The sequence below is a fragment of the Vitis vinifera genome, chromosome 8, assembly GCF_030704535.1.
Source record: "Vitis vinifera cultivar Pinot Noir 40024 chromosome 8, ASM3070453v1".
Lineage (NCBI taxonomy): Eukaryota > Viridiplantae > Streptophyta > Magnoliopsida > Vitales > Vitaceae > Vitis > Vitis vinifera.
The window spans coordinates 19,731,934-19,757,702 of record NC_081812.1 but is presented as its reverse complement, the minus strand read 5'-3'; the positions used below and the strand labels follow the sequence as shown (position 1 = coordinate 19,757,702).

Sequence of the window (25,769 nt, the reverse complement as noted above, 5' to 3'; positions counted from 1 at the left end):
ATCATATATTCCCAACCAAAGAAAAGGGGAAAAAGGCAACTATTGAAAGGCCTAAAAGGAAAAAGGCACAAAAAGGGGGTTGAACATCCAAGTTTCAGTTCGTATTTCTGACCAAGCTTACCTGGCTCTAAAGATCATGCAGAAAGCTTTCATCTCAGATTTGTCTTCTTGACTTACTTGGATGTATGCCATGGATCACCCACCCACAATTATAAGCAAAAATAATTTCCCAATTATTTATAGGATGAAGCTTTTCTTTGATCCCTAACATTTTCTCCAGTCTCATCATGTGCTTCTTAAACAGTGAGCTCAACAACCAACAGCTACCCATGCATTCAAATTTGCATCTTAGTATGGGTCCTTGAGGATGTAGGTGCGGCCCTAGTTGCAATGTGTCTCCTTAGGAGATACCTATGGTATAACTTGGTTCTTCTCATTGTTGAGGACTTCAAAATATCAAGTTCTGTGCTGAACAGCTTCAGAAGCAATAGCTTGAATGGTGCACAAAATGTTTGGACATTCCATTCCTTGAGGAGTGGCAGCCTTACGGTTGTTTGTCAGACTGACTAGACTATTGGCAAGAAATAGAGTTTCCAGTTTTTTTTCTTTTTCCAAGTGGTCAGATAGTAAAATGTTGCTTGGCTTTGATGAGACAGGAGAAACATAGCTGGAGAGAACAGATGTCAATACATTCTTTATCATCTCTTTGGTCCTACAACATGTTTAAAGAGACATTCGCACAAGTAGAACAGGTTCACATGCCTTCTGGCTGTTCTGTGGAGCTAAAGTAGCTTTCTTGATGATATTGCTATTAATTTCTTCCTACTTTGGACGGCCAGAGAACCTGGCTTTCACTGTTTTGCACTAACATAGCACGACCTGATTGGGCTAGTTCATGTGACTGGGATCTAGGGTCCTAGAAAGCTGAAGCAATTGAACTGGTAGTCTTTTCAATGACTGGACAAGAATGGATGTCTTTTGTTTCTTGATCTTTACCATAGTTAACAGATTTTAAATATTTGGTAAGGTAGTAACGCATTAGCTTCTCCATGAACATTAATGAAGATTGTACTCTGCCTTTTCCTAATTTCTTTTTTCCTTATTAATCAGGTATAAGAAGGACCTAGATATTGCTTTTCTGGCAACATGTAGTCTCCACAATCTCCTTAATGCCTCTTTACTATCTGAAAATGGGCCTCCTTTGCTTGATTTTGAGGTAATCCTTTTTGTTTCTCTTCATGTATATCTGTAGTTAAAATTGAGTTACTTGGTTCCAAATGTCACTTCCACAGGAAATTTGTTGGTTACATTTGTTATATGTGTTGATATACTTTCGGTTATCTCAATTTCCTTTCTGGTTAGGTTGGGTGAATTTGAGTTGATTCTCTGATGGAATTTCTGTTATTAATGTTTTGTCACTCTTTGATTTGATTTCCCCCCCCATAATGTTTGTAAACTTGAGTTTATATTGGCGTTCTCTCTAAATTTGATGGTAGGTAAAGAGAAGCTAAATGTGGAATATCAGCTAATCTATTGGATTTGCAGGTTCACAAAATTTGTGAATTCTTACTCCTAAGCAAAACATGGCTTCTCTTCTCATAGAGAATGAAAGTAATGCTACCATGTTTGTAAACTGTTATTTGGGTTATGAATTGATTTATAACTGGATCTCCATAGATGTTTGGGCTCCAATTCAGTGTTCTCATATTGACATTGTGGGATGAAGGGGTGGGTTTGCGCAACATGGATACTTTGTTACTGCAATATAAGCTTCTAGGAAGGAATGTGGCCAGCTCTATCGACCATATCTGGGCACAAGTTCACTTTCCTACGTTGCAGTGGCCAAATAAGAGGCTTTTTTTTTTTCCCTTTTTTTTTGGTGTCATTGCGATATTGGCTCAATATATCAATTGCAATTATCAGGAAATTACATTGAATAATCTCTTTAAAATTGTGAAATTATTCTAAGAAAAGGCTTGGAGAAGGTGGATACAAATAAAGCTGAGTAATCTGTTTTTAGTTTTACCTCTTTCTTAACAAGAACGGTGGGAGATCTATGATCACCATTTTGTTATGTAAACATTTATATTTTTTGTTACTCTAGGTAATAAGAGTAAGGCTGGACACTTTATTCACTATCTTATTTTTTGAGGAGGTGATGGTTTGTTCCTTGTGAATTTTGTCTTGTTTGCCCTTTTGCAAGGACTAGTGGAGCTGAACGCTTTGACTGCACCAGTACATGTATGTGGTTGCTCAATAGATGTGGGGTCTGATGTGTTGTGGATCCTTGAAGTTCTTGATGATTGTTTTCTATTTATTCCAAAACAAGAGATTGAGCTTGATAATTTGGTTGCAAATAAGCAATTGTACTTGACATTTGCAGATTAGAAAATCCCATTTGTTACTTTTTCTGTCTCTTTTTTTAACATATTATTGCTAATTCCTGGTGGCCATAAGTACTGTTCATCCCTGTAACATACACTTTTTTTTTTTTTTGGTTCTGGGTTACTTTACATCTAGAGACTCTGTTTTATATTGCAGGAACTTATGGTTATTCTATCAACACTTCTGCCAGTGGTTTGCATTAATAATGACAGCAAAGAGCAGTCAGATTTCTCTGTGGGATTGAAGGTGTTCTTATATAATAGCGTTTACCTATCTATTTGTATACAAATGTTGTTCATTCTTTCGACTTAGCTGGTTTTGCTTGCCATTGAGTTCATTATGTTCTATTGCCTTAAGATTTTTTTGGATATCCTTTGTTCATTTCTTGTAGCTGACATTTCTTGTTGCCTGAGTGATACATCAAAAGAATGTTCTTCTTTATGATTACATCCAACTCCCTATTCTTATGTTTGACTGATGATGGTTTTTCTATGGTAATTTTATTTTCATGTCTTTATATATTTCTCTGGCAGACATATAATGAGGTTCAACATTGCTTTCTGACTGTTGGCTTGGTATACCCTGAAGATCTATTTATGTTCCTTTTGAATGTGAGTACCATATCTGGGCTTGATAGTTTTCTAAGCTTTATGGATTTTTAAGTTTAAGGCCCTACTTATGTATTTTGTTGTGGTTGTTATAAACCTAGTTATTTATTTATTTGTAAACCTAGAAAAAATGAAGTGTTTTATTAATTTTTTGCTTGTACTGTTAAAAAATAAGTTACAGCAAACTCTCCTCAACTTTAAAACTGATAAAAAGATTTTTCTAATTATTCAACATTTAATCAATTAAACAAAATTATCTGACAAGTATCTTTTTTTCTTTAATCCCTTTCTTTCTCTAGAATTTTCCATTTTTGCAAAATATTTTAATTTTCTTTGTTATTTCTTTTTTCTTATAAGAAGTGACAATCCATATCATAACATTCATTCTTTCCTAATTGTATTTTTTTTTAATTCTTTTAAGCTCACTTTTGCTCTATCATTAATTTAATTAGCTCATTATTTCTTAAATTGTCAAACCTTTTCTAAATCCTTTTAGATCTGTTTTCAACCTTCTTTCCCAGTATCTTAATTGTTTTGCTTTATTTTTTCAACCTGGTTTTATAGTTTTGGCAAAAAAGAGGGAAAGAGAGTTGGAGGGGGGGTGGGTTTGGTTTGAGAGATGGATATTAACATTGATTTGAAATGACTGCTACCAGAAGTGCAGGTTGAATGAAGAACCTTTGACTTTTGGTGCTCTCTGTGTCCTCAAGCATCTCTTGCCCAGGTTTCTTTCACTTCCATGATTTGTAATTGTTATCTATGTTTTTCTTGTATTTCCTAACTTTCTTACCATTCCCATATGGAGATTGTCTGAAGCTTGGCATAGTAAAAGGCCTTTACTTGTTGAAGCTGTAAAGTTGTTGCTAGATGAACAAATTTTAGGTGTTCGTAAGGCACTTTCAGAGGTACATGTGATGAAATGATTGCCCTAGCTGTTCTTGTAACTTTTAAGGGATTTTTTTCTTTTTTTTAACTTGCTCATATGTGATTCTGTTGGTATTGTGATAGTTGGTTGTGATTATGGCTTCGCATTGTTACTTGGTTGGTCCATCTGGGGAGTTGTTTGTTGAGTATCTTGTACGCAATTGTGCTCTGTCAGATCAAGAAAGCTATGCACTTGAGAACTCCAAGGAAGTGATTAGGTCAAACAACAATAACTATGGTTGCCAGTACAAGAGATTGGAGGTTTTTATCTTACTTCATAAATATGGATAGTTCACAAATATTTTTTTTTTGACCTGTAATCATGAACTTGATTATCTAGTTTACCAGATTGTTGTAAACTGCACAAAATTTTTCGTAGTCCATTGCAAGGAAGATCTTCAGCTTAGATGGTAAAAATAATGTGATTTTGTTTATGAAAAAATGAACCTACCATGATGTTTTCCATTGACAATCTTATAGTTGGCCAGAGGGTGGATCCCACACATTGAATATGTGCTATTCTTATTGTCTGGTTAGAGTGTTTTAGAACCCAAGCACTGTCTGAGGCTCACATTCCATATGTTGCCATGAAATATCACAATTGTTGCGTAAAATCTAGTTTTCTCTGACACATTCTTGCCATTTAATATTAGGTGATGTCCTTCTCAGGTGAAGTCTGGAGCAGTTTGTCTGACAGAGTTGAGATCTATCTGTGAGAAAGGTTTGCTTTTGCTAACCATTACCATTCCTGAAATGGAGGTATGCTAGATTCCTGGTTCTATATCATATTTCTGACCTTGTCTTGATTCCTTGGTGGTATTGCATTTTTTTCTTCTTTTTACCTTTAGAGTTCCTTGATACCTATAAAAAAAAACAAAAAAAAGAGTTCCTTGATTGTGTATATTCAGTGAACGGCAAATAACATCTTGTATTTGATGTCTGCTGTTTTGCAGCACATTCTTTGGCCTTTTCTGTTGAAGATGATTATTCCACGGGCTTATACTGGTGCAGCTGCCACGGTAGGACTTTCTGCATGTCTTTCTTTGAGTTCCCTCTTCAAGGATTGAAATTAATTCTGGGGCTTATTCCACAAAGTTTCTTGTAGTATGTCTCTGGTGTGCATGTGTGTCTGCTCTAATGTGATCCTAGCTCATTTTGTGTGGGGATTGGTGCTTGTCTGAACTTGAAATTCCATTGCAATAACTTGTTTTTGAATATCGTTTTGCAGGTTTGCAGATGCATCTCAGAATTGTGCAGACATGGATCTTCTTATGCTAATACAATGCTTAGTGAATGTAAAGCTCGTATTGACATTCCTAATCCTGAGGTAGAATCTGATCTAATGTATCTGATGTCTCCAATGTTCTTTTCCACTTCCTATCCAGAATGACATATTGTCAACCATTGCATATATACTCAGGAGCTCTTTGCTCGCTTGGTGGTCCTATTGCACAATCCCTTGGCAAGGGAGCAGCTGGCTACTCAAGTTTTGACTGTAAGCAGCTGTTACCCTTAATTAATGTGCATAACTTTACTTCATATTGATATGTCTGGACAAATATAAAAAATGAAGTGATGGCATAAATCTTCATAATAAGTGTACAAGTACTTAAATTTAAACAAAGAACTTGGTAACTTGAGTGCACTTTGTTGACCCTCTTATCATAACCTAGTTAAACAGTTTGTTGCTATAACTCCTGAGTATTGTGAGGTACCATTACATTTATTAGAGTTGGATTGTGGAAAAAAAATAATAAAGTTGGTCAATAGCTTTAACTTGATTAAATACACATCAGGCAATCCTTAATGTTAAATAAAAGGCTGAAAGGGTTTTAAAATTTGTTAACAGTTATAAGTAAAACTTTAGTTTAAAAAATTAGAAAAATTAATGGTAAAGTAATTTTTACTTGGAATTCTATCATAGCTTACAAGAAGCCCCTAATTTGGTAAGTATATGAGACAAACATCTAAGATATAAGATAAGCCTCAAGGGGCTAGATGTGGATGCTTTGTCATTATGGTGTATCGCCATGATATAATACAAGCAATGAAAATATTATGATAGCTTCAATATTCCCACTAATTTATGGACTAAAACCATTAGTTGTGATAAACTACAAGGAGCCTGAGAACCATAATTGATCAAACTGTGAAGTTTTGAAAGTATTATGGCTGCAATGACAGATTTTAGAAGGATTTTCACTTACGTAGTGAAGAACTGATGATATGGAAAACATGCTTAGCTACTAGTCTAAACTGAAAGTGAGGGATCACGTTGAAAAATGTTCTGTTGATATGAAGATTGTTGTTCAATGGAACTATGGAAGTCCCACTAGGTGGGTCCTTACTCATTGGAGGGGTGAGCTAGATATGTTTCTAATATTTGGCACCTCTCTCAATTAACTTGCTTGGGTTTTCCATTATGGGGGAATCTAAAGGCCTTTATGTTTTGGGATATTATGATTGACACGGTCTTGGGGAGACTGGATGGATGGAAAAAAGTGTTTTCTGTCTCTAGGGGGTAGAATAACTATAATTCAATCATGCTTATCTTACATCCTTATTTCTCGTCTCTTTTCAATATTCTAGTGTCAATGGCATCTAAGAATGAGAAATTGCAAGAGGTATTCTCTGTTTTTTTTTTTTTTTTTTTTTGTTTTTTTTTGAAGGAGGAGAGGGGGTGTGAAAAAGATCATCTCAATTGTTGAGACCTAGTGTGTAAACCTAAGGAGTGTGAAGGTCTAAGATTTGAGTTGATCTCTGAGGAATCATGCTCTTTTAAGAAAGTGACTTTAGAGGTTCCCTAGGGAAAGTTCTTACCTTTGACATTAGGTTATTTTAAGCATTTATGGGACACATTTGATGGATGTGACACCAACATTATAGTCAGATAGTCACATCAGTGTCTTTGGAAGGCGGCCATTGCATAGGTGTTCTAGGCTTTTTTAAGTTACACTTGTTTTGTGGTGGATGAGGTGAAAATTCATTTTTGGGAGGATTTGTGGTGAGGGGATCAACCTTTGTGTTCACAGTTTTCAAGTCTATAGAATTGTCACATTTAAAAATCTCACAATTTTAGCTATTCTTGGCCTTTTTTTTTTCTTGGAATTTTAATTTTTGTCACCACCTTATGAATTCGGAGATTGAGGACCTTGAAAGTCTTATGTCATCCCTCACTCTTGTGCACTTGTATCTATCTGCTCTAGATGTGAGAGCATAGTTAGTGACCCATTCAGGATTATTCTCAATTAAGTCATTCTTCATGTTTTTGTCTAATATAATCTCACTCTTGTGCGCTTGTATCTATCTGCCCAAGATGTGAGAGCATAGTTAGTGACCCATTCAGGATTATTCTCAATTAAATCATTCTTCATGTTTTTGTCTAATACAATAGATATTGTTCTTTTTTCCCTAACGAAATTTATATGGAAATCTAAAGTCTTATGTAAAGTCAAAGCCTTTGTTTGGCTAGTGACACATAAAAAGGTAAATACTAGCAACATGCTATAGTTGAGAAGACTTTTCAAATCCCTTAGGCTTGATTGGTGTGTTTTATGTAGGGGGAGTGAAAAGACTATTAACTATCTTTTCTCTTTTTGCATTATCTGATAACTTTAGAGCTAGGACATTGTCTATCTAGACTAGTCATATTGATTGAGCTTTACTTAGGAGTATATGCGATATGATGATCATTTCATATAAAGGTTATGAGAGCTCTATTAGAGACAAGATCATTTGACAAATTGCTTGTCTCACTTTGTTTTGGATTGTATGATAAGAGAAAAATGTTAGAATTTTTGAGGATAAGTGGAGTACGACAGAGGGGTTGTGGGATTTACTTCATTTCTATTTCTCTTTTTGGGCCTCATGCACTAAGGTTTTTAAAGGCATTCCTCTTAGTATTATTTAGTTCAATTGACATTTTTTGATACATAAAAGAGGTTTGGACATTATTGAGAGGAGCTTAGTCAATGTTGTAGTGTAAACCTTTTGTATAAACTCCTTGTATAGTGGAGGAGTTCAATCATATTTTGATCAGGTTTTTTGTAATTTTGGGAAGGACTCCTCATCCTTCTCATGTTTTCTTTAACATTAGTATATACATCTTTTGTTTTTTATTAAAAAATTATTTGGCACCTTTCTTAAGACTTGAAATAGTGGGTTTATGCTTGGAGTCAGAATGACTTGTGGAGAATTTTTATGTATGAGAGAACTTTATAATTTCTATTATGAACTTTTGTGGTTAGATTTGGTCCCAATTTTTGACATTAGTATGAACTGGTCACTTGCAATTCTTGAACCTCTGCATTTGTGCTAGGCATTTTGAAACTTTTACTATTTCATTGGACAATGGCCCCTCTAAAAGCAAGGTTTGAAATTTTGGAAATTATTGGCAAAACATAGTTGATATTTCGTGTATCGGCATGGGTCGATATGATATTACCATTGAAATTTTGAACGAGCGAAGATTTCCTAATTTCGACATTTATTGGTTTTTTTTACCGATTTTTTGGGAATTTCCTGATATTTTTTACCACTCAATGTGGTGAAAGGGTGCAATCCCACATGGTCAAAGGGTGCTCCATCTGCTGGTCAATACGGTTAAACCCAAAATTGTGATAGAAAAGGGATTCAAACCTACGTTAAAAGGATGGAATTGAACTTGGGCAACCACTAGGGCAACTTGGCTCTTGTTTATATATATGCAGAACATTAATATATTAAAGCCACCAAGGCAACTCGACTTTTTTTTATATATATACAGAACATTAATATATTAAAGCCACCATAAAACCAAAATACTAAAACAAATATTTTAATAAATAAATTAATTCTAATTATTTTATTTTAATTCATTTAATTAATTACTAAAAGTATAAAAACTATTGCTATAATTTTCTTAACAAGTCTCTTTTTATATGATTTATATGATAATTAAATATAAAAATATAAATATTAAAAAAAAATCATACATGTATCATCATTTATTTTATATTATTGAATACATTTGAATTAAATAAATTATAGTTTTAATTTTAATTGTATTATCATTTATCTCATTAATCCTATTTTAAAAACTTACTGTCACTTCACTTTTAATATTTTTTTTATATTTATCCTTTTGATTTTATTTAATTTTGAATGTTTTTATTTTAAAATATTAAAAATATAAATTTATTCAAAAATTGCTAAAATATAAAAAAATTAATGAAGTTCTAATATTTTATAAATTAAGATTAATTTGATAAGATAAATTGTTAATATAATTTTTAATAATTTTGATTATTTAAATAAATTAATGTCAATAGCAAAAAGTTGTCGCCACAAATTTGTAATAAAATTTTAGAAATTAAATCTCAAATAAAATATTTATATATAAATCTTAGAAATGATTTAATTTTTCATTTAAAATGTAATAAAGCATGTCTTAATAAAAGTTGTTTTTAATTTTTAAAATAAATGAATATAAATATATTAAAGGAATTTAAGATATTTTTTTTCAAAAAAAATTGATAAATATTATCCTTGACCATATCTATGTTAACACTTATAAAATAACTTTAGTGGGTGTATTCTTGGTTATTTTATTATTTTTGGAAGTTTTCTTTTAAGCATTTTCATGAATTTTGAATAATTTCCGTTCTGTCGATATTTATAATATATCTGTAAAGTCCAAGTACTAATATATTTGTATTTATTGATATTTTCATCCTTGTTTAAAAATTTTATTTAAGAAAAGAAAATAGGAATGCTAAGAATATTCATGTTACAAAGTGAATGAATCTGATGAGGGCTAGTTCTTTGAATTAATGGAGATTTGGTACCATGTTAGATACTAAGAGATGGTGCATGATATTGAGCCAGGTTTCATATGCAGAACATAAGCATAAATTAAAATAAGCACCAGTTATTCTAATACTAATCAGTGATTTTGTTTAAGATAGTACAATATGCACCATACGATGGAACCATCATTTTTTTTTATAGGCAAACATAGAGTGTATGGTTGGACCATCATGATATTGTGATGTTTTAAGATTTTCAATGATTCTAGTTTCTTTTTTATTTTTTATTTTTTTTATGATAAACAACGACATGATATATTGAATTAGGAATTAAGAAGTACAATAGAAGGATGAGGAATCCTCCTATAAACAAGAACTAAACATAAGGAATGATTCTAGTTTCTTGAAGCAAATGGTTTCATTATTAAGAGTTATTCAGTAACTCCACTTTGATGTTCTTAAATGAAGAAACCTGTGCTTCACTTGTTCTCTTTTGTATATGCAGGTCCTATACTATCTTGCACCTTTATTTCCGAAGAATATCAATTTGTTTTGGCAAGATGAGGTACATAAGTTTCTTGTCAAAGTTGATTAGAGAACAATGGTTATTGTTTGGGTTGAGGGTTCAATCTTTCTTAAGTTTGCTATCAGGGAAATAATTAGAAAATTCTGGGTAAAGTAGCTATCACATAAAATAATATAAAATTCTAGGAAAATTTTGATAATATTAATAGCTGGCTGTTTTTTTGATAGCAAACACAGTTTTTGAATTTGGCATGATGTTTCATTACATAAGTCTTACTCAGCAATTGTTAGCTTTAGAGGTTGCTCTTTGAGACCTCATTGGTGATGAATGGAATATCTTCATATAAATAACTGGAACATTCTAGATAAAGTTCTCAATATAATGATGAGAAATTGTTTGTAAAATTTAAAAAATTATATTAGGGCTGACTTTATTAGCTAGCAAATGTTAGCAAAGTTTTGAACATTGACATATGGTTATGGAAGTCCATGTCATTCTAATAAGATTTTCTGAATTTTGAAGAGTCCCAGTTATACAACACTATTTCATTTAACTTTTACAACACCGCTTAATTTTGCATATATAATCAGGTACATCATGATGCCATTCACAAGTACTGTTAATGATTTAGCAGAATGCTTTCTACCAAAAACAAAAAGAAATAAATAAATAAAAAGAAAAGAAAAAGATAAAAAAGGAAGCAGGGTGCTTAGTGGATAGCAGAATCTCATCTAGTCATGATGCTTTCATAATTATAATTTTAGCTTACGATATAATTTATAAAATAATGAAAAAAGGTTATACCTTTGAAACCAGAATCTAACTTGTTCCCCTACTTGGTAAGTTCTAGATTCCGAAAATGAAGGCATATGTCAGTGATACAGATGACTTAAAGCAGGATCCTTCATATCAAGAGACTTGGGATGATATGATAATCAATGTAAGTTTCACTGAATTTTGATACCTTTCAGAAAAAGTTTGTTCAACTCTTCAAAACTTTTCTTTTCATCATTAATTTTGCTTGACTACATAGTAGAGTGTATGGCCTAAAATTTCATCAAATGTTACTCTCGCAATGTTGGAAGATCATGGATTTTTTATTTTATATTTTCGTTTCCATTGGGTTTGAGTGTACAGATTTATTGTTCTGAATGAAGTCACTTAAAAGGCAACATAGAGTTTAATTATCATTTTTCTTTCGCAAAAATAATTTACAGAAGTTGTATAGCTGGTTTATTTTACATAAGCCCATGAAAGAAATCAAGTTTACTTGTTTTGGATACTCTAAACAATTGAAAAACTCATTTCAAATGCTTTTAAAAAGGGAATCATTTCAACAAGTGTTTGGTTGGGGATGTGGGAAGTTCCACATTCAAGTCCTGCAGGACAAAAATACCTAAGGAAAAAAAAGGAATCATTTCAAGCATTCCTAAGTAAATCCTTATGATTGGTATGTTTCTGTTTTTGGGTGACAGTTTCTTGCAGAATCTTTGGATGTGATTCAAGACACTGAGTGGGTGATTTCATTGGGAAATGCATTTTCCAGACAATATGAACTATATACATCTGATGATGAGCATTCTGCACTGCTTCACCGGTATTAATGCATTAGATTCATTTTGTTCTCTTACCTTATCATATGAATTTGCTAATTTTGATAGAAAATCATTATATGTGGATTTTTTTCATTCTTAACTGCCCATCTTTTAACATTCAAAAGTTTGATTGAAATGATATCTTTAATAGTTCTGGTTATTTATATTTTCTCATCTTTACTTGTTGAAAAAAAAAGTTCTGGTTGTTATTATTCTATGTTGTTTCATCTCTAAGTCTTTGTTGTATGACAGTTGCAAATGTGTTTCATCATGAATTAAGGTATCTTCTTGCTATGAGACTAGGATTAAGAGATCTTTGATCTTTGATAATTTGATTTTAGTCAACACTTGTATTTGATTAGGTTTGATGCCAATCATGTATGCAATTTACCTTTGTTATTTATTTTTCCTTGTAGTAGAACTTGTATATTGGACGCATGATAGTAATGAAACTCTGACCTTGCAAATTGTAAAAAATTAAGAAAGATTAGTGGGGCTACTTATCTGGGTGGAAGGTGAGTGGTAGGAGGGGAGAGGGGATGCAAATCTCACATTTGTTATTCGTGGACGATACGTTGGTTTTTTGCGAGGAGTCTTCAGATCAGATGACTTATCTAAGTTGGCTCCTCATGTGGTTTGAGGCGTGTTTGGGTTTGAGGATTAATTTAGAGAAGAGTGAGATGATCCCGGTGGGAAGGGTGCATAATATAGAGGGATTGGCCTTGGAGTTGGGTTGCAAAGTGGGTGGGATCCCTTCTTGTTATTTGGGAATGCCTTTAGGGGCAACTTTCAATTCTTTGGTTGTGTGGGATGGGGTTGAAGAGCGTTTTCGCAGAAGGCTTGCTACGTGGAAGAGGCAGTATATATCTAAAGGGGGGAGACTCACCTTAATTAGAAGCACTCTTTCCAGTATGCCTATTTATTTTATGTCTCTCTTCTATTTGCCAAGAAAAGTGAGGTTGAGATTGAAGAAAATTCAGAGGGATTTTCTGTGGGGTGGGGGAGCTCTTGCCTAAAAACCTCACCTTGTCAGATGGAACTTGGTTTGCTTGGAGAAAAGAAAAGGTGGGCTAGGGGTGAGAAATTTAGCTTTGATGAATAGTGCCCTTTTGTGTAAGTGGAATTGGAGGTATGCTAATGAGAGAGAGACATTGTGGAGGCGTGTAATTAGCCTCAAGTATGACGAAGAGGAGGGGGGTTGGCGTATTCGGGATGTGATGGGGAGAAATGGAGTAGGGCTTTGGAAAGCAATTGGGAAGAAGTGGGGGCTGTTAGATGGCAAGGTTGTGGGTAATGGGCTAAGAGTGAAATTTTGGGATGACAAGTGGTGCGGAGATGGGCCACTTTGTGAGTCATTCCCCTCTCTTTACTCCATGTCCATGTCAAAGAATGCTTGGGTTTCAGAGGTTTGGAACCCTGTTGGAGATGGGGATGGTTGGACTCCCCTTTTTGCAAGGGCGTTTAATGATTGGGAGATTGATTTGTTGGAGCGGTTGTTGCAGAAGATCCATGCTTTCAAGGTTCAAAGGGAGGAGGAAGATAGAGTGATCTGGATAGCTTCAAATGATGGGGCTTTCTCAGTTAAGTCTCTTTATTCTATGTTGGAGCCGGGGGGATCCTCTATGTTCCCTAGTGAAAGAATTTGGAGGGCAAGAGTGCCTCCAAAGGTAGCTTTCTTTGCTTGGGAGGCTTCCTGGGGTAAAGTATTAATTCAGGAGCAACTTCAAAGGAGGGGGTTCTCTTTGGCAAATAGGTGCTTTCTTTGTCTATCTGAAGAAGAAACGGTGGATCATCTCTTATTTCATTGTGTCAAGACGCGAGTCCCGTGGAACCTTCTTTTCTCCCTTTTTGGTGTATATTGGACTCTTTCGTGTACGATGAAGGCAACCCTTCTTGGATGGAATGGAGGGTTTGTGGGGAAAAGGCGCAAGAGGGTTTGGCAAATGACTCCTTTATGTATATTTTGGTCAGTTTGGAAGGAGAGAAATAGGCTAGCGTTCGGGAATGAGGAACTCTCGCTTCAAAGGTTGAAAAATTCTTTTGTATGTAATCTTTGGTCTTGGGTCAGGGGTTTCTTAGTAGAGAGTCATTCTTCTCTTGTAAGTTTTGTAGATTGGATAGACTCTTAGTTAGGGAAGGTGGTGTGTATACTCCCTGTATACTTCGAGGGCACCGGTTTTTGGTGTTTTCTCCTTTTGATTAATATACTTCCTTTTTACTTATCAAAAAAAAAAAAAGAAAGAAATGCAGTTGTCTGACAAAAACATATGTGAAAATCAAATTTGGCGAGTCTTTTCCTCCCCATCTCCTTCTCCTCTCTCTTTCCCCCTCCCCTCTCTCTCCTCTCTCTCTCCCCTCCTCCTCTCCTTTCTCTATCTCTCTCCCTATCTCTTTCTCTGCCTCCTAAAAGAATATCTTGTGAGGAACATTGTATCCTAAACGTATAGGGTGTGTTCTACATGTATCAGGAATCTAGTTTATTTTATTTTTATTTTTTTATAATAAAAAATTATTATTGTCAGAAACGAACAATTTGTTTCATTGAAGTGTAGAAGGATGCTAAAGAAAGGATGAGCTATCTTTTACAAAATATGAACTGGCCAGTAACGAAGTAGAGAAAATTACAAGAAAAACAGTGCAAGAGCCAAAGGTCAACAAAAAACAGATAGATGTTACTGATTTTTTCAAAAAGTTACTTTTAGTTGTAGGATATGAACCGCATTGCCCTGACAAACATTGGGGAATATCCAATTAGTAGCTGTTTAACCTTGTCCAACTCAAGTTTCTATCTCATTCAAAGAATATAACTCTGCTTTTAGATTGTTTCTTATTCCTATAGTTGTGTGTTCTCATCTTTTGCACTTTATTAGCATTGATTTTGGATGTTGTTGTTTCAAAGATACCTCCTACCTTTCTTTTGTTAAGGTACTTCTATTCCAAAGATGGATCTTCATTCATAGGGCTTGGGTATACTTTTGTTGTGTGTATCTGTATTTGATCTTTTCTTTTCCATTGTAGGTGCTTGGGTATCCTTCTTCAGAAAGTTGATGATAGGCTTTATGTCCTTGAAAAGATTAATTGGATGTATACGCAAGCTAATATCGCATTTCCATCAAATAGGCTGGGTTTGGCAAAAGCCATGGGATTGGTATACTGGATGTAAAATTTTGTTGTTTACTCTTTTATTCCTTGCATGTTTTTGATTCGTTATTTTTACTTTTGTGCCAGGTTGCAGCATCCCATTTGGATACAGTATTGGAAAAGCTGAAAGACATTTTGGACAATGTTGGGCAAAGTATCTTTCAAAGGTGCATCTCAGGATTATAAAATGGAAAAAAACTTTGATTAAAGAAAAAACCAACTTGATCCATCTACTTGATAATCCTAGGCACCATTTTACCTATGAAATCTTCTATTAATATGTTTGCTGGAGTCAAAAGTAAGTGGTCTCAACAAAGGACATTACTGTTTCCTATAAGACCCAATTTCAAAAGCCAGTTTGTAGCATGATTTGCTTACCTATAAACATATCTAGTTTTCCAGTTCTCAATTTTTCTATTGAACAGTTTCAACATATGTGATTTAATAACATTGATTTCAAACATTAAAAAAATACAAAATTGTAATCTTAGAATCCCCTTTGAGGTAAAAATTCTTTCCTGACCTCATAGGCATGGTTTCAACCTACCCCCAATATACGATATTCAAAAGATCCAGCCCTTCATTGTGAATTAGGGTTGGTGATTATTGTAGATTTGCTTAATTTGGATGTTCCCCCCTCAATTAGGGGGAAGTGACAAACTTTGGTTACGACTAGGTCTTATGGTTTTCAAGGAAGAGTAGCTATTTTTACTTTTTTTGGTTTGAGGATTTTTTTAAAGGAGTGTTGTTCCCTGATTTTTATGATTAAAATTTCAAATTTCAAGCAACAATTTACTTTTCAGTTTACTTCAAAATGACATTATCTTTTCTTGTTTGCTTTTTAAAACAGTTATCTATTAATTTGAAGAAGATTTAGACTGCTTTTGAGATAAGATTTTCTTTTTGTTTTTGGATAGAAGTTGAAGCTGAACGTAAAGACATAATTTAAAGGGGCAATCTTGGTACCATGAAAATTTCATTAAAATTAAAATATTGAAATAACCTCTGGCATAGGCTAAAAAGATGCTTTCACAGAAAGCAACATCCTCCTTGTTCCATATTTTCAACTTAGAAGCTCTTTGTTTAAGTTAGTGAAATAGATCTAGAAGGCCTTGTTGGAGTTGAAAAAGCGCTGTTGGCTTCTGAAAAGCGGTAGGGTCTTAGTCTGGGTTAGTTCTTGTTGTTTTGTTTTCTGATAGGCAAAGATAGACACACACACACACACACACACACACACACACACACACATATATATATATATATATATATATATATGTATGTATGTATGTATGTATGTATGTATGCATATATTGATAGACAACAAGAGCCTGTATAAAAAGCACCAACAAAAAGGGGGTGCACCCTATGCATACAGGCAATATACACAACATCACAATGAAAATATATACATATTTATGCATGTGTGGCACTTGACAGAAGGAGCACAATCCATGTACACAGAGGGTATACATGGAGCATCTAAAGCTAGTTGTTTTCTTTTTAATCCTTTTGATTTATTTATTCATTTAGTTTTTGTCGATATATGCAAATTTTGCCATTGATTTGAACAGTTGGGATTTGCCTATTGCAGAATTTTGTCTTTCTTCTCTGATCGAGGCAGAATGGAAGAATCTGATGATATACATGCTGCTTTGGCACTAATGTATGGGTATGCAGCAAGATATGCTCCATCAACTGTTATTGAAGCCAGAATAGATGCACTTGTGGTATAATATATCATCTAATTATCTTTTTCTAAATCTTTGTGGTTATTTGTATTGCCCCTTTCTTGATTGCTGTCAGCTTTATTTTTGATATTATTTTTTGTAAGCTAAATATAGAGCTATGCTTATTTTAACATGCTCAATCTTTCTGGATTTTAAGTGTGGCTTTCATTGTGATGATATCTTGGGTGCATATTTTTGTATTCTTGTTTGCATTAATCACATATTTCTCTTGCTTATAGGGGACTAACATGCTCTCACGGCTTCTTCATGTACGGCACCCTACAGCAAAGCAAGCTGTTATCACTGCCATCGATTTGCTAGGTTGGTAAAGCATTTTAAAGGTTCAAAATTAGTTTTATCTTTTCTGCTACAGTTATCACACATATTTCTTTGATATATGTGTGATAACTGCAGCAGAAAAGATAAAACTAATTTTGTGCTCATTTATCAAAAAAAAAAATCACACATATTTCTTTGATAAGCCTTGATGATCAGGAATATATGAACAGTTTTGGTTTTCTAGAATTCATGTTGTTTGTCTTCATAAAGCTATATTTAAAATGCAGTAGTATGATGTTCAGGAAAAATCAAAATGCTGTATTTGGTCATTCCTAAATTGTTATACAGGGCATTTTTGCTGATTGTTTCCCATCTAGTTTGAATTTTGGGGGGCTTTTTTTTCCTTTCTTTTTTCTTCTTTTATTTTTCACTATATAGAAGCTTGGGGCCATTCTATTCTTTGCAAAAATCTGCATTTCTTGAGAAAATAGCATGTAGTGAAGCATTGAACTTAATTCTTGATTGGTGCCATTGGCAATTAATCTTTTCTGGGAATTCAAAAAATCAAGAAGTATTGTCCTGTTCTGAAATTGGGTGTGTTGTATATTTCTTGCAATCTATAATTGATTCAAAATTTGATGTTCCGTGTGTCATTTTGCTTGTCTGAGACAGGTCTATGATATAGATAGCTGTGAACATTTTATTTCCAAATAACACTACGATCTTGTGAATATGACAGCACTGTTTTTGTGAATCCAGGTCGTGCTGTCATTAATGCAGCAGAAAGTGGTGCATCATTCCCATTGAAAAGAAGAGACCAGCTACTTGACTACATATTAACTCTGATGGGCTGTGATGATGATGATGGCTTTGCTGAGTCTAGTCTTGAACTTCTGCATACTCAGGTTTGTTTATTGGTTTGTATGTTGTTTTATACTGCACTAACAATGTTAGCCATTGGATCAACCTTTTTTGGTGGAGATCTTTTTCACTTTTTGGTGTATTAATGTCCATGCAGGCTCTTGCTTTAAGTGCCTGCACTACTTTAGTGTCTGTGGAGCCAAAATTAACAATTGAAACTAGAAACCATGTTATGAAGGTGAACTGCACTGTTTATTGTGATTATATGTCAGTAACATTGGAACTTCTGTTCTATGCTTATTTATTAGTCACTGTTGTGAATATCCTTCTTTGAATTTGACAGGCTACCTTAGGATTCTTTGCTTTACCAAATGAGCCGTCTGATGTTGTTGATCCCCTTATTGATAACCTTATCACTCTCCTATGTGCAATACTTCTAACAAGGTAATATTTGGTGTGCGCTTTTTTGAATTGCTCACTCTTTTTATCAGCTTACCTTTCTGGATTAATTCTTTGATTTTTATTTATGTCTCATGGAAAATTTTGATTTTCCTTTTTCATGAACGTTCCTAGATAATGGAAGCAATTAAAGTGATTTGCTTAGGAAATGAGAGAAGTTAGAAATGTAAGTAGTTGGGAAGACTTACCACTTTCCTTTGTCCTCCCACCCTTTTACAATTCTCAATATCAGAGACATGCAGGAGGGAAAGAAAAGGAAACAGAGCAGGAGAATAGAACTGGACTCTTGTGATGATTTAGCCATTTGTGATCATTTTTCCACAGGAGAGAAAGAAAAGGAAATAGAACAGGAGAGTAGAACTGGACTCTTGTGATGATTTAGCCATATGTGATCATTTTTCCTAGAATTACAACATTTAAATTATGAAGGTTGCCCTTCTTAAAATTAAAAGGCTTCTTGTAACTTTTTTCAGGTTTGTGTTAACCTAACAAGAAAAACAAAATCCATAATAATTGTTATGTGTGGTTTCCATAATTTGTTCTTTGTTTATTTATTTAGCAAGTTCATTTCTCTCAATACATGTATATAATATTTTGTTTTGTCCTTGTCTAATAATTACAAGTTGGAAAAATTTTTGTTGAAGATAGTAAATGACATTTTCCTACTATAATATTTCTATGCAAGTGACTGAAATTATTATGCTTTGGGGTTAACTGATGCAAACCAGTGATCAGTTATGAAATTTTATGTGCTGTCCTGCGTTGAGAGGGGGTAGTTGCTGGTTTGTGGTGGATTCAAAGTCGTTTGAGGTCTTGGTGGAGGAAGTTCATGGGAAGTCGAGAGGTATCATCATGGAAAGAAGTAGAGGCTTTTCCTCTTGGATTCAATTTGGAGACTAAAGCCTAAGGAGGTTGCTGGATGGAGTAGGAGAATGTTGTAGGGAGGAAAGAGAAGGAATATTGTAAGGAGCTGTCAGAGGATTATGGAGAGATTCTTGGTGTGTGATAGGTGATTTTAACATGATTAGATACCCCTTGGAACGTAGTAGAGGTGGTAATTTATCCCTTGACATGAGGAGATTCTCAGAGGTAATTGAGGACCAGAGTTGAGGGATTTGCCCCTTTAGGGAGGTCGGTTTACTTGGAGCGACGGTTTAAGTAATTGATCTAAGTCTAGAATTGACTAGTTCCTGATCCTTGATGACTGGGAGGTTCATTTTCCTGGAGTAGTTCAGTGTGTCCTTCCTAAACCGGTGTCTGCCCATTTCCCAATACTTCTTGATGGGGAAGGGGTGAGGAGAGGTTCCACTTCTTTTAGATTTGAAAATATGTGGTTGAAAGAGGAGGGTTTTAAAGATTTGTTGAGATTGTGGTGGGATGGGCTAAATTTTAGTAGGTCTGCTAGCTTCATACTAGCTAAAAAGATGAAAGCTTTGAAACCTATTATGAGGAATTGGAATAAGGAAGTGTTTGGGAAGATTGAAGTTCATAAGGCTTTGGCATTGAACTGTGTGAATTTTTGGGATAAGGTGGAGAGTTGTCGTTCACTGTCTTTGGTAAAGGAGGATTCTAGGAGGGAAGCTAAGGAAAATTACAAGAAGTGGGTCCTGTTAGAAGAGATGTCTTGGAGACAAAAATCAAGGGAAATTTGGTTGAAGGAGGGGGATAGAAACTCGAGTTTTTTTCACTGAATGACAAATGTGCATAGAAGAAGGAACCAGATGGCTAGAATCAAAATTAATGGAATGTGGATCACTGAGGACATTGAAATTAAGGAAGAAGTGAGTAGAGCTTTCCAGAAACTACTCTTAGCCATTGATGAGTGGAGACCAAAGTGGTCTGTCCTTTGAGATGTTGGGCTTTATGGAGGCGGAAGGGTTGGAGAAACCTTTTACAGAGGAGGAGATTTTTGGTGCTCTGTCGGATTTTAACGGAGATAAAGCTCCAGCCCGGACGGTTTTTCCATGGCTTTTTGGCAGTTTTCTTGGGAGTTCGTTAAGGATGAGGTGATAAAATTTTTTTAGGGATTTTCATGAAAATGGGGGGCGTTTTGTTCAGAGTGTGAACGCGACCTTCTCAATGTTGATTGCAAAGAAAAGAGATGCAGAGGACTTGAGGGATTTTAGGCTTATTAGTCTGGTGGGGGGGTTGTATAAGTGGTTAGCAAAGGTGCTGGCTAATAGGTTAAAGCTGGTGCTAGCCAAGGTGATTTCCAACGCCCAAAATGTGTTTGTGGGAGGTAGGCAAATTATGGATGCAGTGCTTATTGCCAATGAAGCCATTGACTCGATTTTAAAGAGTAAGGGTGGAACAATTCTCTGCAAACTGGATATTGAGAAGGTGTATGATCATGTGGAGCGGTACTTCTTGTTTTCGGTTCTAGAAAAAATGGGTTTTGGGGAGAAGTGGATAAGATGGATAAAATGGTGTGTGTCTACTGCTAGTCCTTCGGTTCTGGTTAATGGCACTCCTACGGGCTTCTTTCAAAGTTCTAGGGGTCTTAGGCAGGGAGATTCTTTTTCACCTTACCTGTTTGTGGTAGTGATGGAAGCTCTTAGCTGCCTCATAAAAAGAGCTGTTAGGATAGGCTTTTTGTCACCTTGCCAAGTCAAGGGTAGAAGGAGTGAAGGGGTAAAAATCTACCATTTGCTGTTCGTTGATGATACCCTGATTTTCTGCAAGGCCAACGAGGACCAAGTGACTTTTTTGAGCTGGTTCCTTATGTGGCTTGAGGCAATATCAGGGCTGAAAGTTAATTTGGATAAAAGTGAGCTGATCCCAATGGGCAATGTTGAGAATGTGGAGGAGTTGGCTTCTGAGCTTGGTTGTAAGGTGGGTGGTTTGCCCTCCACCTACTTGGGGATGCCTTTGGGTGCTCCTTTCATGTCTGTGGCAGCTTGGGATGGAGTAGAGGAGAGATTCCATAAGAGATTGACTATGTGGAAATACTAATATATCTCCAAGGGAGGGATAATTACTTTGATTGGAAGCACACTGTCCAACTTGCTTATTTACTTCATGTCTATTATACAAATGCCAAGAGGGATCAGATTAAGGTTGGAGAAGATTTAGAGAGATTTTTTGTGGGGATGTGAGGCCCTAGACCAGAGACCTCACTTAGTAAGATGGGCAACATTGTGTCTTGATAAGAGAAAATGGGGCTTGGGGGCTAAGAGCCTTTCTATTCTTAATAGCCCCCCCCCTTTTTGCAAATGGAGTTGGTGCTTTGCGAATGAGAGAGGGGTTTTATGGAACCAAGGAATTAGGGGGAAATATAGGGAAGAACGAGGAGGGTGGTATTCTCGGGATGTAAGAGAGGGGTATGGTGTAGGGTTGTGGAAAGCAATTAGGAATTTTGGACACATTGTGAGCAGTAGAATATCTTTTGTGGTGGGGAATGGCCAAAGGGTGAGCTTTTGGAAGGATACTTGGTGTGGGGATACACCTTTATGTGCTTCATTTCCTTCCTTTTTTGCCCTAGTTGACCCTAAAAAAGCTTGGGTGAAGGATGTTTGGAACGGGACAATGGGTGGGGGGGGGGGGGGGGGGGGGTGTTGGAGTCCTTGCTTCACTAGGTCTTTTAATGATTGAGAGATGGATGAGGTGGAGGGCCTTCTGCTATGCCTGTGTGGTCAGAATCTGATCTTGGAAAAGGAGGGTAGGGTGTAGTGGATGGAAACAAAGGATGGTTTTTTCTCGATGAAGTCACTTTACAAAGCTCTAGAGCCGGGCTCTTTAGTTTTATTTCCAATGAAGAACATGTGGAAATCATGTAGCCAAAAGTAAGCTTCTTCGCTTGGGAGGCATCTTGGGGCAAAGTTTTAACCTCAGACTAAGTTAAAAAGAGAGGCCAGGCCTTAGCAAATAGATGTTATTTTTGTCAAGCGGAAGAGGAATCCATTGACCATCTACTTCTTCATTGTGAGAAAACAAGGGCAGTGTGGGAGATGCTTTTCACTCTTTTTGTAGTGTCTTTAGGTGTTGTCGTCTTCGGTTAGGGAAACCCTATTGGGTTGGAATGAATTCTTGGTGGGAAAAAGACGCAAGATAGTTTGGAGAGCGGGCCCCCTTTGCATTTTTTGGACAGTTTGGAAGACAAGGAATAGAATTGCCTTTGAAGATGAGGTGTTGTCCATCCAAAGGCTGAAACCTTCTTCTCTTAACTCACTTTGGTCAGAGACTAAACTGTTTATAAAAGATGGTCCATCGACCTTTTTGAAGTTTTTTGATTGGGTGGGTTCCCATTACGGGAGGGGCTGTTTTTTTTTTCTTTTTCTTTTTTTTTGTATATCATTGTGGACAGTTTTTTGTTTCTCATGTTAGGGGGTGAGTATTTCCTTTTCTTTTCTGTACATTTTGAGTTACTATTTTAATGCCTCCCCATAATACAATACTTCTCTTAACTTATCAAAAAAAGTTCTGAAATTTTATTCTTGAAGCCCTCATACAGAGCCTGTTAGATCTCATTAATTATTGTCCATTGGTTGAAAACTTAAGTGAATTAGGAGTGTCTTGCTGTTTGTTGTAATATATGAAATTTTCTATTTAGTTATTGAATATCTACAGGGTTCTCTGCTTCATAATCTACATAACAGCAATCTAAAATAAATTAATAAAAACAGGAACAAATCCTTCTTAAAAGAGAACATAAACTGATTTCTACTAGTTCATAGACATGCTGAATCTATACAAGTAATACTCCTGGTGTTCCAAAATTGTTATTTTATTCGCTTCAGCATAAAACTCATTTCCCTTTTACATTCATTCCACATTGGTATACATCTATTCACATATATTTGTTGTAGCTGTATATTTTCATTTAATAGAACTTCTTTTGAACCTCATCTGACAAGCAATCTGTGGATAATCAGTGGAGAGGATGGAAGAAGTAGGGCAGAGCAGCTGTTGCATATTTTGAGACAAATTGATCAATATGTTTCCTCACCTTTGGAGTACCAAAGGAAAAGAAGTTGTCTTGCAGTGTATGAGATGCTTCTCAAGTTTAAATCAGTTTGTGTTAGTGGATATTGCGCACTTGGCTGCCATGGAAGTTGCACACATAGCAAGCATATTGACCGTACTCTGCATGGGAATTTCTCCAATTTACCATGTAAATTCTTTTTCTTGAGACATCTTTATATATCAATTGTCTTTTAGTAACTTGTGTTGTTCATGTGTTTGATTTCAGCTGCATTTGTATTGCCAAGTCGTGACTCCTTGTGCTTAGGGAACAGAGTCATAATGTATCTTCCACGTTGTGCAGATACTAATTCTGAAGTTAGAAAAATTTCTGCTCAGGTCAGTAAATAGCAGACAATTGTTTGTGATCTTGGTGAAGTTGATTGCCTGTAATGAAATACTCCCCCCCTAATTTTGGCTTCTACATTTTCCTTTTGATAGATTCTTGATCTATTCTTCAGTATATCTCTTTCACTCCCGAGACCTGTGGGTTCTAGTTTTGGTGTTGATATAGAACTGTCCTATAGTGCTTTGTCTTCTCTTGAGGATGTTATAGCTATCTTGAGAAGTGTAAGTGCATTTTTTTCTGCCTCTATTTTATTCACTTTATTTATTTAGGTGTTGTTTGGATACTCTTTTTATTTTCTGTTTTTAAAAACAAAAAATGATTGTAAATCCTATATAAAATTCAAAAACTCTTTGAAACTTACCTTAAAACGATAATTTTTTTTGGTAGGATTGTGGTATAAAAATTTTTTACTACTTGATCTCAAAAAAAGAATTTTTACTACCTCAAATTTTAAAAGTAATTTTTAAGGACTTGAAATAAATCCATACTTTTTATACCAAAGTTACTATATTTTAGATAGAAGTTAATATCATTTTCTGTTTTTAAAAAAGAAAAAACAAGAAATGTATCCAAATGGCGCCTTAGTTATCCGTTTATCATTACTTTTGTTTTCTTCTGGTTATGTTTGGAGCATTGAGGTAAGTTATGAAATTAGCTGATTTCCTCTTTTTCTGTTCTATTTCCATCTTCAGGATGCTTCCATTGATCCATCAGAGGTTTTTAACAGGGTTGTTTCCTCTGTTTGTGTTTTATTGACGAAAGATGAGGTGAATGGAATTTATTATGTTTTTATGGACACAGTCTGAAATTGAAATTTATACTGCAGGTATTCATGCTGCTGCTGATTTTTTTGTGTTGTTGTTGCAGCTAGTGGCTGCACTGCATTATTGCACAGGAGCTATATGTGATAAGATCAAGCAATCAGCAGAAGGTGCCATTCAAGCTGTCACTGACTTCGTTATGAAGAGGGGGCATGAGTTGAATGAAATGGATGTTTCAAGGTGTCTGATATATAAACCTTTTACCTATCAAAAAAAAAAAAAGGTGTCTGATATATAAAAGGAACTATGAACTAGTCACATATTTTGAATAAATATTTCAATTTTGAAAAATGTTTATTCTTCTTATAAGTAAAATAAATTTTCAACTGTTTACATGGTAAAAATAATCATTCATGTGTCTTTGCCCAACAGGACAACCCAATCCTTGCTCTCGGCTGCAGCTCATGTGACTGAGAAATATTTACGCCAGGAGACTCTAGCTGCTGTATCTTTTTGTTTATAGTCTTTCACCTATAAATTTTAAATGTTGCTACCTACTGTTTTCTAGTTATTTGACTGTTTTTACTGAACTGAAGTAATTTCACCATTGCATGATTTTTGTTGTGTATATTTGTTGACTATTTTCCTTAGCCATGGGAAGATATCTTCTCTGGCTGAGAACACCAGTTCAAAAATTGTTTTCAATGAAGTATTGACTACTGCAGCAAGGGATATTGTCACAAAGGATATATCTAGACTACGTGGTGGCTGGCCAATGCAGGATGCATTCTATGTAAGTCCCATTTGATACTCAGTAGTGGTATTGTTCTAATTATGTGCTATAAATTGTTTTCCATATATCAGGTGATATTGATTATGATGATGATATATGTTTCTCACCTACTTCCAATCTTATTTCCTTTATTTTGTTTTTTCCTATTTTGATTGATGAGGAACAAACATTTTCTCATGAAATTAGTAAGCAGTAAGAAGGATGAGAAGCCTTCCCCAATTATATAGTCTGATACATAAAATCTGATCAAAAAAAGGAAAACCTATACCTACTGCTTTGGCTAGCTTTGGGCCTTCTAACAAGTCTTGAATCTTGGTCTCAATGACTGGGCCTTCCTCAATGCTTAGAGAATGCCTTCACTAGTATATTAGAATGATATATAAGTACTCCTCTAGTACCTTGTTGCCTTGAGCTTAGCTCAAATGTACCCATCCGAATTTAATTTGAATCAGCCCACTGAATTTGTAGTGCACATAGGGTGTCTTCTCAAGCCAACCTAGTAGTTTTGCTTATTAGGTTCTAATCTAGTGATGTAATACCTAAAGGGATATTCTCAAAAGCTGTACGAGCCTGAGCTGAGTGGGAAGAGGAGAAATAAAACAAATCCCTAAGTGCT

General features: G+C 35.0%; 1 protein-coding gene across 4 annotated transcripts in view; it reads left to right on the top strand.

Annotated features, from left to right (window-relative positions):
• LOC100243631 (protein SHOOT GRAVITROPISM 6) overlaps positions 1–25,769 on the top strand; it is a 59,316-nt gene that overhangs the window by 4,419 nt on the left and 29,128 nt on the right. For all 4 annotated transcript variants that reach the window (XM_010655698.3, XM_019221632.2, XM_010655699.3 and 1 more), the window contains 27 exons: positions 1,111–1,216; positions 2,542–2,631; positions 2,919–2,996; positions 3,650–3,717; positions 3,799–3,898; positions 4,002–4,178; positions 4,587–4,676; positions 4,871–4,936; positions 5,146–5,244; positions 5,338–5,412; positions 10,209–10,268; positions 11,080–11,169; positions 11,705–11,826; positions 14,843–14,972; positions 15,053–15,132; positions 16,557–16,692; positions 16,932–17,013; positions 17,731–17,876; positions 17,990–18,070; positions 18,176–18,276; positions 23,163–23,401; positions 23,480–23,589; positions 23,692–23,820; positions 24,292–24,366; positions 24,467–24,600; positions 24,793–24,865; positions 25,022–25,153. In XM_010655698.3, the coding sequence (XP_010654000.1) occupies positions 1,111–1,216; positions 2,542–2,631; positions 2,919–2,996; positions 3,650–3,717; positions 3,799–3,898; positions 4,002–4,178; positions 4,587–4,676; positions 4,871–4,936; positions 5,146–5,244; positions 5,338–5,412; positions 10,209–10,268; positions 11,080–11,169; positions 11,705–11,826; positions 14,843–14,972; positions 15,053–15,132; positions 16,557–16,692; positions 16,932–17,013; positions 17,731–17,876; positions 17,990–18,070; positions 18,176–18,276; positions 23,163–23,401; positions 23,480–23,589; positions 23,692–23,820; positions 24,292–24,366; positions 24,467–24,600; positions 24,793–24,865; positions 25,022–25,153 (2,869 nt within the window). The remainder of the gene's footprint in view (positions 1–1,110; positions 1,217–2,541; positions 2,632–2,918; positions 2,997–3,649; positions 3,718–3,798; positions 3,899–4,001; positions 4,179–4,586; positions 4,677–4,870; positions 4,937–5,145; positions 5,245–5,337; positions 5,413–10,208; positions 10,269–11,079; positions 11,170–11,704; positions 11,827–14,842; positions 14,973–15,052; positions 15,133–16,556; positions 16,693–16,931; positions 17,014–17,730; positions 17,877–17,989; positions 18,071–18,175; positions 18,277–23,162; positions 23,402–23,479; positions 23,590–23,691; positions 23,821–24,291; positions 24,367–24,466; positions 24,601–24,792; positions 24,866–25,021; positions 25,154–25,769) is intronic.